General features: G+C 44.5%; 1 protein-coding gene across 3 annotated transcripts in view; it reads right to left on the reverse strand.

The window, feature by feature from the left end:
- The window catches only part of RNF157 (ring finger protein 157), a 494,906-nt gene that overhangs the window by 122,162 nt on the left and 353,673 nt on the right, over nucleotides 1–19,071 (reverse strand). For all 3 annotated transcript variants that reach the window (XM_069200214.1, XM_069200215.1, XM_069200216.1), the window contains exon 17: nucleotides 8,040–8,088. In XM_069200214.1, coding sequence (XP_069056315.1) covers nucleotides 8,040–8,088 — 49 coding nt within the window. The remainder of the gene's footprint in view (nucleotides 1–8,039; nucleotides 8,089–19,071) is intronic.

The raw sequence follows: 19,071 nt of genomic DNA on the forward strand, positions 1-19,071 counted from the left end.
CCATGAGTTGGTCTGTGTCACCCAGCCAAATGACTGGTGGGCAAGAGCATTGTTTGGACTATGTAACTAGAAAGACATCATTCAGGGCTTCATTAAATGTCGGTAAAGCCTCAAATGAAGCTGTCAAGGTTCTGCACAAAATATGTCCTAGTCCACTGGCATTTTAAGAGTCAAGATATGATGAATTATCAGTTTAATCAGGAGGCAGCAATCTGTTCACTTTCTAATCTTTAGTGTCCTAAGGGACACTAGTGTCTTGCATTGTGTCCACAGAAAAGGCAAAAACAGCATGACTTCTGCAACCAGATTTTAAACCCAGACCTCTGCCTTTCATATCAGCATGTGAAAGGCAGAGGTCTGGGTTTGAAATCCGGCTGCATAATCACCTGCCATTCTTTCATGATTTTATTGCATAATACAGGTCTGGAGCGAGCTAACGTCATTTTTGGGATCGGATTAGCATTGGGATTGGACCATCTGTCACAGCTAGCAGAGTCGGTGTCAGCACAGAAGATACCGGCATGGAATTGGTTCTGAATTGGAGGTCAGTACGGGCCCAGTAGCTGATCTTAGGAGCCCTTTGCCATCAGAGCAGACCCACTAGCAAAGTCCAACTGGAAACCCCTGTGGTTACGTGGAGCCAGTGGTGCGCTGGAGGAAGCCAGATTCAGACGAAAAAATCTTCAGCATGGTCTATTTGAAGGCCACTATTTGCTGGGGAGAGACAACATGTTGGGATCATTTGCAGGATCAGTTTAAACCAGGAGACATTATGGGTGTGCTAGCGTTAGCATGATGTCCTTGAGCCTTGTTGCTAGACTTTGAGTGGTGATATGGGGTCAAGTCTAGCTTGGCATTTTTATTCTTGTGCCTCTGCATCAAAGGCAGCAGAAAGAAAGGAACAATCATCAGTAGGCTGGGTTGGCGCTTAGGTGTGCATTAATACCATCAGTTCTGGGATAGTATGAGGTCACCACTGAACCATATGTGCACCACTAACCACCTGATGAATAATTTCCAATCTTAATCAGCTTGCACAAATGAGAAAGAATGATAAGATAAACAAATTGTGGTTTTACAAAGGAAGCCACCATTAATGTCTCTTATATAACTATTAAGAAAATGCTCAAAATTTATTTACACATCTTTAAAAGGAAATGCCTCTTACCATGTACTGCATTAAAATTATCTACAGTCTTTCATAACAATCTGATGTTTCCAACAAAATCAATCCCAGTTCTTTCATATTCATTCCAAAGGTGTGTATTCTGACAACATGGACCAAATTTATAAAGTATAAAGTGACATTAATAATGACAATGTTTAGGTTCCTACCCATTTACAACTGGTTTGTACCAGCCACATGGTGGGAGGACCAGAAACTAATACAATGGATCTTTGCATGCTCAGCATAACACTTGTGATTTAGCTGTAGTTATGCTTCCTCTCTCTAGGCATATGCACACCCTCGCTAGTTCTCTTCTTCATAATATTAGCCAGTGTAGCCTTTGAATGATGGTTAATGAGCCTGCCACAGAGGGGGGAAGTCTACAGGCTAGAAGTAACACAGTGTACATTATGGTAAGTTACAGGAGTAAACCTGAAGTATCTAGTATTTGGTAGGCAATGATCCATCTGGCACTGGTGGCTTTAGCCGCAGCTCAGCAGGCAGGATCGTCTGCAAACGTTAGAAGACATAGAACACAGAGTCCTGGTTTTGCTGAAATAAAGCACAAGGTGTGGCTGACATTCAAGTTATTCAGTGCCTCCTCCGGTAAGGGCAACAAAATTTTTTGCTCAGCTGATTGTTTGCCAATATGAATTGCAAACTTATACACTTCCAATGCATACTCTGGAGCAAGGAGATGTAGCGGAGCAAGCTAATGGTAAGGGTATATCTTGAAGCTTGACCTAATAGCATTTAGCATAGCGTTAGCCTTTTTTGTCAGAAAGACCATAAGGCAGGGCACATCATCTTGTAACAGGACTCCAGATATTCTGTATTATTTTCCATTTGGTAGGACAAAGCTGCACAATTCATGGAAGAGGCAGTCACAATGACAGACTGAGTACAGTGTTCAAAGACCAAGACTCTACCATCTTTGAGAGCCCTATATTTAACGCCCATAAACCTCTGCTTCGATGACCAAGCCGGGCTTTAGAGGGGGAGGTGAGGATGCCATCAAAGCAACGATGCCCTAAATCTTTTGTGGCACGTCAGGGTCTCAAGGTAAAGTTCCTGAAAGGCCTTAGGGAGAACTCAGCTGTACTGTGTGGTCATGTGCAGCCCCTTTGTTTTTAGTACTAGCCTTTGTGTCTGGATACTCTAGTGGGGCCTTCCTCTACACAGGCATACTTAAGGATGCATCAACAGGAGCTTCACCGTCCCCTAAAGTAATAATGGTACACCTGGAAGAGCGCCTTGAGTGGATAGCTGAAGCAGAGTCAGCAGTACAGATTAGAAAGGAGATGGGTTGTCAAGTCTTATTACATTTAAATCTCATTTAACTTTTTGTCTAAGTTTACTTTCTAAAACATGTCTAGGCTTTGTAAGATCTGTATACCGTAGCACTGACATGAATAAGGATTTCGAAGGTTCATGCCAATATTTCAATTTTTTTGCAATGTTCTTATACTCTATTTCTTTACTGAACCGGGGCATAAGAACACAACTTTTAGTGTATTTTTAGGGTTTACTGCATAGACCTGGCTATCATTTGCAAGCCAACTTACATTTTTCCCCAGTATCTATGCACTGGCTATTCTACATCTGAAAGTCTTAATTCAGCCTGTTCCTCTCATTGGTATTAAATAGTCTCATTCAGATAGCAATTTATACCAACCTATGGAACCTTCACCTCCAAGTCATACTGTATCTTTTGTTGACACCACAACAAAGGCAGCAAAGATGACTAACAATCCAATATCCTCCTCATCAACTTCTGAATGCTTGCCTTGCACTAACTGATAAAGGTGATTAGCTGTTTACGATTGATATACAAGATACCTATTTCCTTAGTACAATTTGATCATCACACATTCCAAATCAGCCATTGCAAAGAAGGTATATTTGTCTCTGCATATTTAGACAATATGCTTATATAATGAAGCATGTATGAGAATGCACAAACCTCTGTCCAGAGCACATCTTAGGTCCGACATCACTTTTGTGGATTAAAAAACCTGAGCTATGTCCTCCTGAAAGGCATTTTCTAGACGCCCTTCAGGAGGCAGAAGCATGAAAACAGTTTTAGCCAGCTTCAAAATGGACTTATTTTCCTCCTGGATCATGTACTGACAAAGGAATACATTTGGATGCTGGACACTACAGTCTCTTTAATCATCTTAATGCATCTTCATGCAGGCCCATGCAGGTTTATCTTTATGATCTGTGGCAGAGCTGGGAAGACAAGTTTGTGATCAAAAGAAAGCTCAATACTCTTAAGTGAACATCATGAAAGAGGGAGCTCTTCTACAACCAACCCATCACCTTTGATGTATCCAACAACAGTTGGGTAGGCCCTATTGTTAAACTACAATCAAAGGCTCTTAGTCACCAGCAGAAAAGACAACACATAAGCATGCTGAAACTTGAGCTATACACTTTGCTCCAAAGGAATTCCTTCCATAAATCGAAATAAATCTGTACTAAACAACATCAACCATGTACTACACTTGATAGCTGGGGAGAGCTCATTTACCCTCTCGAAGAATGATCAGGTGTCCTAATACATGAGCAGGTTCAAACTCAATAGTGGTGAGCACACCAGCCTCAAGGAATGGTGATTTTCCAGACCTTAATATATTTGCCACACCAGACAATGCAATGTACCTAGACTTTGCATCTAGGTTTTTCGAACAAAGATCTCTGTGGAATTTCACACTGATTACTTTGTCATGGCAATTTCATTATGCCTTCCTCTCACTGCTCTGGTCTAAGATTATTAGAGAAATTCCAGTGAAAACAACCTACATGATTCTGCCACACTGCCGCACCAGTGATGGTCCCACACCTACAGTTACCAGACAGGCCAAAATGCAGTTTGGCAAGATGACAGGATCGCCCATGCACAGAAAAACAGTCCACCACAACCTGACAGATTGGAAATGTGCCACCCAAATCTTTCGGCACAGACATTTCAGTCTGGTTTATACAGAAAGGAAATGGCCAGCTGCAGTGTCGAGATGAACACATTTTACCCTATCAACATCAGCCCTCAAAAAGTATTCTTGAAGTGGCCGTTGGTCTGCTCTGGATCCTTACAGAAAATAATCCTTCTCACATTCATTTTTTTTTTCGCACCATGCTCATCATTAAAGACTTTTTGTTTTTACTCAGAATCTGTTTGAGTTATCAACAAGCAATACAAATACTGGCAGTAAAATTACAAGAAACAAGCTGCACTCGACAGTAAAGTATTTGTACATGTCACACTTACAATATGCTGTAGACATGACGTGTGCATAAAGATCAACAAGCTAATAAAATTGAGAAGGAACAAAGCAACCATAGAGAGAAGCGTCTAGAAGAAGTGTATAAGGCCACCAAGGTGTGTATGGGCAGTGAAAGTCAAAGGGATCCCAGACTCTGCGTCATCTGTCTCATATTTAGGAGAGCAGAGCTCGCCGTAAGTCACCTGCCCAGTCCTCCATAGAGAAAGCCATGCAGGGGTGGCTCTTCCGCAATGGCGGAAGAGCGTCGCCCTCCCCTCCCCCCCCCCCCCCCCCCCCCCCAAAAGCCAGGAGATGAAAAATAAAACAATAGCTTACTATCGTTTTATTTTGATCTGCTGGCTCAACCAGCAGTGAAAGTGGGTGGCGAGGCTGGGTCTTGGGAGATGGGGGCAACGGGGAGTGGAGAGAGTGAATCCTAAGTACGCATGTGTGTTTGGTCGGCTATCTCAGGCCAGCCATACACACATGCGCACTTAGGTTTCTCCAACCCACCTGTTTTGAACAGTCGGGCTGGAGAAACTGCACAGATCACTGGGCTGTACCTGAATGGCAGTCGAAGCCGCTCAGACCATTCTTTAATGCTAGGTTTAGCATGAAAGTAGAACCAGGATTGCTGGGGAGCCTATGCTGGTGTCCCAGTGAATGCAGGGACATCAAAAGAAGAGGAGCAACAAGTGAGGTGGCAGGAATAGGCGGCGGCGGGAAAGGTGTTTTCATTGATCCACTCCCCCCTTGACATTTGCGGCAGCCACCGCAGGAGCCCTATGGAGGTGGGGTGGTAGTGGAGCTTTATCCAATAGCACTCGGAAGTGGGAGCAAAGAGGCCAATTGTGTAGAAGGGAAAAATCAAGAATATTAAACCTAGTAAACAACTCTCTAGCTGTGGAGATAAAGAAACAACACAGTCAAACTAAGAACAAGGGAAAGGGAAAAGGGGATGAATGGTGGGAAAGGGGTAGACAAGGAGAAATGTGCCAGAGATGTCCAGGGCCACCCCCAATGGGCAGTGTGCAAGTGGCCTGAGCGGTGCTGGAATACTGTATAAAGTGTTCAGTCAAATAACTGGAGGGTGCAAAGTCTGGGTGGGAGGAACCAGCGGTATTCCATCCGGGTCATGTAGTCAATCACATGCTGCCAAAGGCGAGTTAATTTTTTGTCTGAAAGCAAAAGTTCATGAAAAAGCTGTTCCAAAGCTAGAGTGAACCCTAGCAGTGTCAACCAGAATGCTATTGGAGTTAGGCGGGGGAATGCTGCTTCAACTGGAAGACCATACCCTGCATGGGAGCACAACTTACGTGGCTTCCTTCAAGTATATACCATTAAAGTTGGTCTATGCAGTAGCTTCAAGTTCAGATACAATGGTTAATTAAGTTAAGGCTTTTCTCATTGACGAGTCCTGCATGTTATCCATAGGGTTGTCCTCAGTACTCAGCCTTTGCCACCGCATATGATAACCAGCCAAGCAATATTTGCATTCACTTGATAAGCAAACTCTCAGGTATGCTGCAGAAAACACTAAAATTTGAGAAAATTAAAAGAATTGTCATATACAACTAATCTGTCCAAAACGCAATAGTTTTATGGATACTTTCTTGCACAAGTCTAACTTAATCATCAGTTTCTCTGGGAGAGGTAAAAGCATCTATTGTAGCTTTTTAGGCAGCAGTAGTAACCTCTTTTGCTGTCTCTTGGAGGTTGGTGCACACTTTGACAAATCAATTCTAATTAGAAAGACACAGATGCCATGGCAGATTGTGAGGCAGAAACGATGGTCCTCTAGAGTATATTCTCTTAATCCATGCTATTTTAACTTTTCCATTCTCTTCATGGGGTACTTACTGCTCGCTCCTCAAGTCACAGAGTTATAAATGATGAAAAATATCCCATGACAATGGTGGCAACATGTTTTCCCTACAGCTTTAGTTATTCATGACCACCTAGTTGTATTCTAACCACTTCACTGAATTTTTCTAATGTGGAAAATCTATAGTCACTTGAGGCTTTAAAAAGAACAGAAGGTCTAAGTGTTTGTAGGACATTTTAAGTGCTGGCCTTAACACTGGTAACACTGTGTGTAAGAGAGATGTACATCCAGGGCAAGTAAATGAGAAAGATAGAGGCCTAAAACATATGAGAGACAGAGATGTTCACAGAACAATGAGGTGAGAGTTAAAAGAGTTTGAGGTCAAAAGCACTGGAAATAGGAGACAAATAGATGAAAGTGGGAGAAATAGACATTGGCGGAACAAACATGACAGAGAGGGGAAAAGGGACCTCACAATCATTGAGCCCTGTATGTTTGAAATACATCCCTAAGGAACAAAGTTAATGAAGTAGAGACTTCAAAGGACTAGCAGGAGGTAGGGCTAGGGACCTCAGAAGCACATAGATTAGACTGAGACAAGGAGACACTTTTAAGGAAGAAAGGTGGCAGACTGAGATCAAAGTTGAAGAAAAGACAGAGCTACGCGATACAGCATGGGGAAAGACTGATTGGAAACAGAGTAGAGAGCAGGCACATGCGCACACAAACGTAAACTGAAAACTGCCCGCAGCAAAAGATGTACCTGCATGCCTACACAAATCAACCCTAGTGCAAACATATGTACACTGATGTGTGTTTGAGTGATATGTACGTCTGCCAAATTCAAAACATGTCTATTGAAAGTATACACACATGCGCCATTGCATTCAGATTCCCAACCAGGCTGAACATTCACGCTGTGTGTGTGGGCGTGAACTGGGAGATAAGCGGACATGATAATGAAGTCTGTCTCAAACAACATTCCACTCCCATACACAGTCACAAACAGCAACACCCTTCGTCAGGTTGGAGTTAATGGAAATCCCAACACACATAGAAACATAACCCCTGACACAAAGCCACACACCAAAAAAAAGAAGATAATCCTAATCCAAATTCCCTCTGCTTGATTGCTATTTACCAACGATTAAGAACTCCAAGTACATGAAAAACACTATAGCGAATCACCTGCACTGTATTTTATTCTGTTGTTCTTTCCATAAGTCACCCCTTCAAGTACTCATCCCAACAATTAAAGAAAAGAAACAAGTGGAACGATTACTCTACTAGCCCTAGTGTGCAAAAGCAAGAGAAGCAACCGTCTTAACTGTTATGACACCAAAACAGAATTTTCAGGCAAAGCAAACATGGAATCAAAATGTCTAAGTGAGATAGGAGCTTGCTGAGCACTTTAAGGCGTAACTGGAAAGTTGGTTCCTATACAATTAGTCAACGATTAGGAGGTGGGCCACTACCACTTCCCTTCTTGGGATAAAGTGATGCTAATGAAGCAGTTTTTTCAGGCCCTAGACCTGACCCCATTGTGCACATAGCCCCTCCGTGTTGCACCAAAATGCCAACTTTACGTTACTGGTGACAAACACTCCATCCTATCATGTGCAAGAGACCAGTGACTTGCCACTGGAACATTTCACTGCTAATGTTCTGATAACCTGACACGTGCATGTTTTCTCTTTAAAAATATAAAAAAATATTCAGGACAGTGCTTCGGTGAAACTGGACAAGAGGAAAGTGTAAAATAAATAGGCCCGAGTGTTACCATCTTCCTGGATTGGCAGTCTGTTTTCATCATCCAAGACATCATTTCCCTGGAACAAAGTGGAGAGACATTCCAGAAGTTAAAAGTTGTAGTTTGTCTTTAGCACTCTCATTAACAGAATGTCATTCTTATTCAACTGTCATCCCCTTTTTCCACATCGTGTACCCACTTCCGATCCACCACTCTTCTGCTTCAGTTTCTGTGCTCCTATACTGTCTTACCCCAAAGCCTCCTTCTTAACTTGCCTTCCAATGCATCAATTAGGCCTACCTCTAGCATATTAATCCCGCCTCTCCTGCTACTTCCCTCCTGACCTCTCCTGTTCGACAATTCTGCACCCTTCACTTGATCCACGTTTTTCTGTTCCAGGCAATGCCTGCCTTTTCAGGCATGCTTCTTATCCGAGAGCCCTTGAGAAGTCTGTCATTTGAGAAAATGTACTTAACTGTATAACAATAGCTTTCCATGGTGGGTATTACTCACAGACTCAAATCCTTAAAATTCCTATACTCTCTACCTCTTCAACCTCTTCAACCTCCGCAATTCCTTAATTAGGCAGAAACCTTGGACATAAAAATCGTCAATGGAGACCTTCAATATAAAAACGTCAACCCAAGGATTCCAACCAAGCACCATTTTAGTTGACTTTTATTTTGGACAAGACTCATTACTATAAGAAATAAGTTACTTACCTGTAACTGTAGGTCTCCAGTATTGGACACTTTCATAGATTCACATGCTTGAATACTTCCTCGTCGTTTAGATGGGAGTACCCAGTGGAATATAAAACAAGGCCTGAAGATGTATACACACAATAGATGAAGTAGGCCTCAATACAATAACCCATCCTAGTCGATTTGTAAAATCGACCCAAACTCAAACCAATCAGATTGCCTCACCCCTCTAGAACCTCCTGTGAGGAGCTGCCTTCCCTCAGATTTTCCGAGCACAAGTGCTGAAATAACCCAGCACACTGAAAAGAGAGAAGAGGAGCTCCTCCGGGGAGGCGGACGGGCTGCATGTGAATCTATGAAAATGTCCAATACTGGAAAACTACAGTTACAGGTAAGTAACTTATTTCTTACTCCAATATTGGAACTTTCATAGATTCACATGCTTGAATAGAGTAGCAAGCAGTAAGTAACACATTTTCTGTACCAAGAAATACTGTCTATGTCAATCATTATAAAGAGTGTCATTAGACAGTTACATGCAGAGCAATAAAATAACGCTGCAAACACAAATATATGAATATGCAAGAAAGGTACGTAAATAACAACCAGAAAATGTGATTAAATCAGAAGCGGATGGAGGGAAACAAACAGCTCACCTTATCTGAACAAATGTCTAAGAACTGCTTGACCCACTGCGGCATCATGGAGCGATTCAGCATCCAGGCAGTAGTGCTTTGTGAAGGCATGCGCTGTCCTCCACGTGGCTGCATGACAGATGTCTGGAAGGGACACTCCAGAGAAGACTGCACAAGAAGTGGACACTGCTCATGTAGAATGTGCACAAACTTTACTGTCCAGCGGTCGACCAGCTTTTTGGTGGCAAAAGGCTATGGCACTAGAAATCCATCTGGAGTTGGTTTGTTTAGAAACAGGAAGCCCTCTCCTGGGCTCACTAAATGCCACGAACAGCTGACTGGATCTTCTGATTGAGGATGTCGGCTGCAAATAAAATTTAAGGCATTGCTTGACGTCCAAAGAAAGCAGCGATCTTTCTGCCCCAGTCTGGAGCCGTGGAAAGAAAATCCTTAGGACCACTGGCTCATTCATGTGGAAATCAGTTGGCACCTTTGGGATGAATTTCGGGTTTGTCCGTAGGATGACTGTCGTCTGTAAACCTCATGAAAGGCTTTTGGATGGTAAAGGCTTGAATCTTGCCTACTCTGCGAGCAGATGTCAACGCTAATAGGAGCGCTACCTTCCAGGTATGATACTAAATGTCTGATTTATGAATAGGTTTGAATGGCTCCTTCATCAACTGAGTTAGGACTGTATTCAGTTGCCAAGATGGAGGAGGTCGTTTGGCTGAAGGAAAGGATCAGAATAAGCCCTTCATAAACTGCTTTATCAGCCGATGAGACCAGAGAGATGGTCCTTTGGATAGTCGTCTATATCTGGAGATAGCAGCTAAGTGGACCTTAATGTAAGCATGGGCGAGACCAGACATCACCAGTTGGAGAAGGTACAGTAAAACCTGTTCTGGAGCAGATGTAAGCGGATGAACACCATTTGCAGAACACCATAAACAAAACCGCTTTCATTTTAATGTATATGTCTTATTGGTGCTATCTGCACAAGCTTTAGCTAAAACAGTTGACAGTCCATGGGAATGTTTAGATGGTCAAATTCATTGAACTCAGGAGCCATGCACATAACCCAAGATGCTTGGGATACAGATGCCTCACTTGGTCCTGGCTGATGGTGAGCAGAGGTCCAGAATGGGTGCTAACTTGATGGGAGGACACGAGGATAGCAACAGAAGCTCTGTGTACCGCGGTTGACGTGGCCAAGCTGGAGCAATTAGAATTATCTGGCAGGGCTCTGATTTGATCTTGCTGATGACCCGAGGAAGAAGGGGTATCGGAGGAAAGGCGTAAGCATAAATCCCTGACCATGCTATCGAAAGGGCATTTCCACACAACCCTGGCTGGGGATGCCAACTTGCATAAAACCAGCATTTTGCGTTCTGAGGCATCGCAAAGAGGTCCAAGTTCGGTGTCCCCCACCTGTGGAAGACTGCATCCAGCGTTGTTTGGTTCAGTTCCCACTCTTGTGAAGATGTGCTTAGCCTGCTCAGAGAGTCTGTTGTGGTGTTGCTGACTCCCGGGAGATGTTTCCGCCCGTATGTGCACTGAATTCTGAATGCACCAGGTCCAGATGAGCTGACCTTCTGTGGAAAGTAAGCGAGACCGTGTTCCGCCTAGCTTTTTTATGTAGTGCATGGTGGTCGTATTGTCCGTCCGGACCAGCACCGATGAACCTCGGATTCTTGGTAGAAAAGCTTGTAGTGCAAGGTACACAGCTCTGAGTTCGAGGAGGTTGATGTGCAGCGTTGCATGAGAATTGGGCCATCTGCCACTGACTTGCAGATCTTGGAGACATGCTCCCCACCCCTCCATTGAAGCATCCGTCGTCATGGTGAACAGAGGGATTTGATTCAGGAACTCCAGAGCTGCTGAAATGTTTGCAGGCGTTGACCACCACTGGAGGGAGTGGACCATCCTTGGCGTTGCGTGAATGATGCCCCCGAAGGACCCTTGCGCCAGCTTCCACTGTTTGTCGAGCTCTTCCTGTAGAGGGCACATCCAAAGACAGTGTGGAACTAGGTTGATACAGGAGGACATCATCCCCAGTAATGATTTGATCCTCCGAACTGAAAGACTTTTTTTCTGCGAACTGATTTTGCCAAGGCCAAAAGCTTGAGTTGGCGTTCTTCTGCAGGAAAGGCTTTTACAAGAGTCGTGTCCAATATAGCACCCAGAAACACTATCCTTCTGGTAGATTGAAGCTGTGACTTGTGTCTGTTGAGAGTGAGACCTAGTTGCTGGAAAAGACGTAAGGTGTTCGTGAGGGAGTGGCGTAGAGCAGGGATATTCTGAGCCTTTAGTAACCAATCGTCCAGATATGGGAATACCTGGTGCTTGAGACATCTCAGATATGCAGCCACTGGGGCTAAGCACTTTGTGAAAATCCAGGGGACGGATTTGAGTCTGAAGGGTAGCACTCTGAACTGAAAGTGCTGGCCGGCTACTGTGAATCTCAGAAATTTCCTGTACTTGGGGTGAATGGGAACGTGGAAATACGCATCCTGAAGATCTAGGGAAGCCATGAAGCCGACTCTGTTGAGAAGGTGTAGTATGTCCTTCAAAGTTACCATTCGAAAGGATTCTTTTTTGAGATATTTGTTAGCTGCCTCAGATCCAGGATGGGTCTCCACGGATGGGACTTCTTTCTGATGAGGAAGAATCGAGAGTAAAAACCTCTTCCTCACTGCAAATAGGGCACCCTTGGACAACATGCTCGCTATCTCTAGGAGGAGAAAATGCAGATGTTGTTGGCACTCCCGGGAAGGTGGAGTTTCGGGAGGCCTGGGAGTGAATTCTAGTAGATGGTCATGAGTTATGATGTTCAGAACCCACTTGTCGGTTGTGATCTGACTCCAACGACGTAGGTGACGAGACAAGGAGGGAGTGGTAGCCGGCCCCTGGAGGCTGTCATTGCCTGCGCGAGGCATCCGTAAGACTGTCGTTCTTATCTTCCTCTAGGAGTTGGTCTGCTGTATGCTGCCGCCGGAGGATGCCTTTGATGGTACTGGGGTCTGGATGACTGATATTGGGAGTAGTACGCTAGATAGCGAAAGGACAGGTAGCCACCTCGAAAAGAGGAGTGGCATCTACCCCTGGCTCCCCGAAAGGGAGTACACTTGTACTGTAGGGATCCCAACGACCTGGCAGTATCAGCTTTGATCGCCTGAAGGGCATCGTCGATGTGCTTGCCGAACAGGTCTTGGCCATCGGACATGAGATCCAAGATCTTTGTTTGGACATCCGGCCTGAAAATAGTGGCTTTGAGCCATCCCTGGCGCCTTAAGACGGCTGAACCGCCAAGAAGCCTAAATCCCGCAGTCAATTACTTCTGCAGATGTTCGCTGACCCTACATAATGATCTTTTTTGCATCTGACTTGTTGGTATCTGAAAGGTCCTCTACAGAGTGGGAGATGTCAGACCACAGCTGCCTGTCATATTTGCCCAGTAGTGCCTATAAATTTGCTGCATGGACCACAATTGCTGACATAGAAGAGAACCTCTTCCCGATATTGTCCAGGCGCCTTCCATCCTTATCAGGAGGGGCTGATAAAGGCGCTGAAGGGTTCTTGGAGCGTCTCTGGGCAGCCTGGAAAACCACAGAGTCCGGTTTAGGGTGACCCACTAGGCACGCAGGAGCGTCTTCTGTTGCCATATACTTTTTGCCCAGCTTTGGTAACACCCCTGGTACTGTCACCAGATTTTTCATAATATTTAGCCCCTGACTCCAGACATGGTCAATGATTGGGATAGCCCTAACGGATTTTCTGTGCGGCTCTTTAAAATCACACAAAAAAAGTCCTGCTGCGTAGATGGCAACTGCAGCTCAAGCCTCATTGCAGCTTTCTCTAAGAGGTTATGGAAAGAGGCAATATCCTCAGGAGGAGATTCGACTGCTAATGGCTCTGGAGAAGGGGGTGCCGGGAGCACATACTCATCCCATTCATCCTGGTCAGAGAGAACATCTCCTACCTCTGCTGCTTCATCAGAAAAGGACTGGACCTGAGGACTCTGCGGAGCCTGAAGAGGAACTTGTGGTGTCGTAGAAAAAGCTGGCAGAGGTGCTGGAGTAGCTGGAGCAGAAACTGCTGGCGTGGGATCTTTCCTCGGTTGAGGGTAGAAGTGTTCTCTGTAGTCCGCCAGCATAGCCTGGAGTTCGGACACCAGACCGGAGGGCAGAGATACTGTTCCCTGCTGTTGTGGTACTGTGTCATAGTACTGTTGGCCATAATACGAATCGTCGTCAGAGTAATCCTGGCATTTCACGTGTAGCTGCGAAGGACTTCTAGCTACTCCAAACATTGTATCTTGACCTGAGCCCTCATCATCATCATCATCGTCGTCGTCATCTAAAAACCTGGATGGCAAGAGTCTTGAAACTTTGCTCGGAGATGTAACAGAAGGTGTTAAGCGAGCTTTAGAGAGCTTTTTAAGCAGAGTATGTTGCGCAGGTTGACACAAAAGTAACATAGATGGTCTTTGTCTTTTCATTGGAAGCAATCCTGGTGTTGAAGACAAGAAACCACTTGTCGTCAACGGGGGCTTCGATGATACCGTCTTTGCTGGAAACATTGTCACCTACGACGGTTGGACCGTCGACTGAGGTGTCGTCGGAATCATTGTCAACGGAGGTGTCGTCGACGAAAATCCTGTAGCAGCTGCCATAGAGATGGTTACCACCACCGGTGTAACTGATGAAAAGGTCATCGACGAGGGTATCGTCGAAGATGGCATCGTCGACGGTGCAGAGCTAGGCTTCTTAAACCTGTGAAGCACTTTAGGAGGAGGAGTGGCCGGCTCTGAAGCAGTTTTCTTTGCTTTTTTGAGGGATTATGTACCCAGTCTTTTCTTCTGTGGACAGCCATGCTTTGATGTATTTTTCCTAGGTGGCTCTTGCCCCTCAGAACTTTCTTGTTTTCTTTTAAGAGGTGTTTTAGGGGCAAAAATAGAAGAAGAGGTACTGTCCTCATCAGAGGCAGAGTGTCCAGTCTTACCTCTTTGCAGCCACAAAAGAAAGTGACCCTCCCTGTCCTTCAGGGTCTTGGTAGAAAACTTCCTGCAGATTTTGCAGTCCTTAGTCTTGTGGCTGGGGTACAGGCAGTAAATACACTCCTCATGTGGATCCTCCACACACAATCTCCCTTTTTAAGCATGAGGCACAGGATCTGAAAAGGCCTTCCTTTGGCGTCTTTGACATGGCAGCCAGTTTGAATCACTAGAGTAGATAGAAATATCCAAAAGCTGTAGAAACAGGTCTTCTGACAGAAAGTTTTGAGCAGAGATCAAAGGAGACTCCTCAGCACAACTTGCGGTGGAAAATCTGAGGGAAGGTAGCTCCTCACAGGAGCTTCTAGAGGGGTGAGACAATCGGATTTGTTTAAGTTTGAGTTTGGGTCTATTTTACAAAATGACTAGGATCGGTTATTGTATTGAGGCCTACTTCATGTATTGTGTGTATACATCTTCAGACTTGGTTTTATATTCCACTGGGGACTCCCATCTCGATGACGGGGGAAGTATTCAAGGATGTGAATCTATGAAACTTCTAATACTGGAGTAAGGCATCATTCTGAATGCAGGGTGTGGTGGGGGATATGTTCCATCTATATACGACATCTATCCTGGACAAGCATGGTTAAAATCACTAATTGTCACCGTGGAACCTTGGATTTACTGGCATGGAATACATGCCGTAGTGAACAAATAGGAAATATCAATATCTGAACTTTTTAAAGGTTGACTACCAAAAGTAAGCATCAACATGGAAGAAACTAGAGTATTTATGGAAGAAAATGAGTTACTTACCCGTAACTTTAGTTTTCCGGTATTGGAATCTTTCATGGATTCACACGCTTGAATCATTCCCCGTCGTCGAGATGGGGGCCCCCGGTATATTTAACCAAGTAGTGTTAACATAGGTTAAGCTTAAAGGCCCTTAGGCCTCTCAGTTTAACACTCTATCAGAGTCATTTTAAGAAAAAGGACCAAACTTCAGAGTCCACCAATCAGGCGACACCACTCTTTAGAACCTTCCTGAGAGAAGATCCAGCACCTCAGATTTTCTAAGCACAGTACGTATGAGATATAAAAGAGAAAAGATAGAGGAAGGTGAGCTTCTCCGGGGAGGTGGGCGGGTCGCATGCGAATCTATGACAGATTCCAGTACTGGAGAACTAAAGTTATAGGTAAGTAACTAATTTTCTTTCTTCCACATTGGAACTTTCATAGGTTCACATGCTTGAATCAGAGTAGCAAGCAGTATTGATGCACATTGCATTACACATCTATCTTGTTCGATACATACATTAATAGCATGTCAAAATACACCTATAAATAGAAAAAAAAATCAAAACCTTATAGGCAACACTGTAATGAGAATTTAGCATTCCTTTTTAAACGTCTTTGTTATAGGCAATGTGCATACCTGAAATCAGGATAGGATGAAAGATGTAGCTCACCTTCGCTAGAAAAGATTCCTGAGGACTGCTTTTCCCACCTGCTACCTCTCCTTGAGATAATGCTTCCAAGCAATAATGTCTAGTAAACCCATGGCAGCTCTTCCAAGTTGCTGCTCTACAAATGTCTTGAAGCAGTACACTTGCAAACAGCGCTGCTGAAGAGGAAACTGCCCTTGTTGAGTGTGCATGGACAGATGTTTGCAGTGGCTTGCCCGCCGCCTGATGGCAAAATTGAATTGCTGAAGCAATCCATCTAGCAATGCTCTATTTAGAGACCGGTTCACCCAGTCTGGGTGCGCTGAAAGCCAAAAACAGTTGGTTGGTTTTGCGAAATGGTCTAGTCCTGTCTAAATAGAATTTAATACATCTTTTAATGTCTAAAGTGTGTAATGCTTTCTCCGCTGGAGTTGTAGGATTTGGAAAGAATGTCCTGAAAACGAAGGGCTCATTCAAATGAAAATCCGAAAGGACCTTTGGAATGTAACGCAGATTAGTGTGCAAGATTATTCTATCCTTTCTAATCTGTAAAAACGGATCCTGTATGGAAAGTGCTTGTTTCTCACTGACTCGCCTGGTTGATGTCTGGGCAATAAGGAGGGCGACTTTCCAGGAAAGGAATTTCGTAGAAGCTCTATGGATTGGCTCAAATGGCTGCTTCATAAGTTACGCGAGAACAATATTTAAATTCCAGGAGGGAGGAGCAGGTCTGAATGGTGAAAACACTCTGAAAAGCCATTTCAGAAATTGTTTAATCAACGTAGAGGACATAACGAAGGTGAAGAGTCCAAGCGTCTATAAGACGCAATCGCAGCCAGGTGAACCTTTAAGGAGGAATGCGCAAGCCCAGAGTGCGCTAAATGTAGCAAATAAGGTAATATCTGTTCCGGTGATGAAGGAAGAGGATGAATTTGCTGCTGATGACACCACAAAACAAAAGCTTTTCCACTTACATGAGTAAGTCTTGTTGTTGCTATTTGCTCTGACTTTGGACGGAATATCTCTGCACTCCTGCAGAATGTTTAGATGTGCAAACTCACGGTGCTTAGGAGCCACGCCGATAACCGCATTGATTGAGGATTCGGATGTAAGATTTTTTTATTTTTCATTGTTAGCAGATGCAGAGATATTCTTAGTGGGATGTGAGGCTTTACTGACAGGAGAAGAAGCTCCGTGAACCAATGTTGACAACACCAGTACGGGGCTACTAATATTAGCGTGCATGGTTCTCTCCATCTTTGTTAGGACTCTTGGGACCAAGGAAATTGGCGGAAAAACATATGGAAAGATTCCTGACCGTGCTATGGAAAACATATTCCCCCCATGATCCCTTCTGGTGATGCCAGCTTGCGAAGTATTGGCATATGGCATTCGACCGGCTGGCGAAGAGGTTGGGTGTTCCCCACTGAGAAAAAATGTGGTTGACCGTGGACTGGTCCAGTTCCCATTCGTGACATATTGATATTTGCCTGCTGAGCGTGTCTGCTATCCTGTTCTGGATGCCTGGAAGGTGAAGTGCTGTGAGGAGGATGCCATGCTGTAAAGCTCAGTTCCAAATCTCCTTAGCTTTCCTGGAGAGAGAAAGAGATCTTGTGCCTCCCTGTTTGTTGAGGAAATGCATTGTAGTGGTGCTGTCTGTTCTTATTACCACTTCTGACCCGGCAATTTTTGGGAGAAAAGCCTGTAAAGCTAGACAGACCGCTCTGAGCTCTAGCAGATTGATGTGCATTGTTTGCAATTCCAGTGGGCACTTGCAACTTAACTCTAGGTCTTGTAAAACCTCTCCCCTACCCTTGAGAGGCATCTGTGGTGATTGTCCACGGTGCTGGGCGATGAAGAAAAGATAGACAGATAGAAAGATGATGTTCCTGAGACCACCACATCAGAGCCTTGGTGATTGCTGGAGTAATTTTTATCTGATCTTCAAAGCTTACTGAAATCTGGAGACATTGCAGATGAATCTGCTCCTGCAGGGGGCACATTTCGAGTCTGTAGAGAGGAACTAGAGGTATGCATGAGGATATCATCCCCAATATGGACTTGTACAGGCGTACTGAAATGTATTCTTTTCTTTGTATAGATTTTGCTAGAGATCGCAGTTTCTGTTGTCTTTCCACAGTGGGGCAGGCCATGGTGGATTGAGTGTCCAGTTTTGCCCCTAGAAAACTGATCGTGCGTGATAGTGGAGTTTTGGATTTCTCCCAGTTGATAGTCAGGCCTAAGCTGCTGAGCAAGGCAACGCACTTTCTTGTTGACCTGCGTGCTGCAGAATAGGTGTCTGCTTCTCTCAGCCAGTCGTCTAAGTATGGGAATACTTGATGTTTTCGCCTCCTGAGAAAGGCTGCAATAGGAGCTAGGCAGTTTGTGAATATTCTGGGACCTGACTTTAGGCCAAATGGAAGAACTCAAAATTGAAAATGGCTTCCGGCTACTATATATCTCAGGTACAGTCTGTGGGCTGGGTGAATGGGGATGTGGAAGAAGGTCTAGGGTAGAGGAAGTCAACCACAGAAGGACGTCCTGCAGGATGATCATGGGGAAAGACTGTTTTCTCAAGTAGGTGTTTAATTCTCTGAGATCGAGGATCGGTCTCCAGTCCTTCCATTTTCTGCAAATGAGGAGTAAAAAGCTTTTCCTCGCTGTGATGGAGGCACCCTTTCTATTGCGCCGTTGAGGAGCATTATGTTGATCTCTCTCTTGAGTTGTTCTGGATACTTCATGGAAGTTCTGCGAGGAGGACTGGGTGGAGGCATTTGGACAAACTCAAGTGTGTGTCCAAACTTTATCAGCTGTAAAACCCACTTGTCCGATGTTGAGGTTTGCCATTGCTGGAAAAATCGAAGATATCTTTCTGCCTAGAATTGGCGGTGGAATAGTTGGGGGAAGCCTGAGCCTTGGAGACATCATGCTCTGCGAGCAGAGTCTTTAGTTGGACGAGCTGACCGTCCCCTGGAGGCAGACCTGCTATATGCCGCTTGTGGCGGCTGTCTTTGGGTGTAATGTTGATGACATTGCTGAGAGGAGGAAGGAAACGCTGGATATGTGAATTGCTGGTAGCCTCCCCTATATGAAGGCATTCCACGCCCTCTTGTGGCTCGAAAGGAAGGCCTCTGAAACTGGAGTGTCCCCACAGATCCTGCTGTGTCGGATTTAATTGACTGCAATGCCTTGTCAATATGCTTGCCAAACAGTGCTTGACCATCAGTAGCAATATCTACAATCTTAATCTGCACTTGATGTGGCTTTTAACCAACCTTGCCA

Source organism: Pleurodeles waltl, chromosome 7, assembly GCF_031143425.1.
Source record: "Pleurodeles waltl isolate 20211129_DDA chromosome 7, aPleWal1.hap1.20221129, whole genome shotgun sequence".
Taxonomy (NCBI): domain Eukaryota; kingdom Metazoa; phylum Chordata; class Amphibia; order Caudata; family Salamandridae; genus Pleurodeles; species Pleurodeles waltl.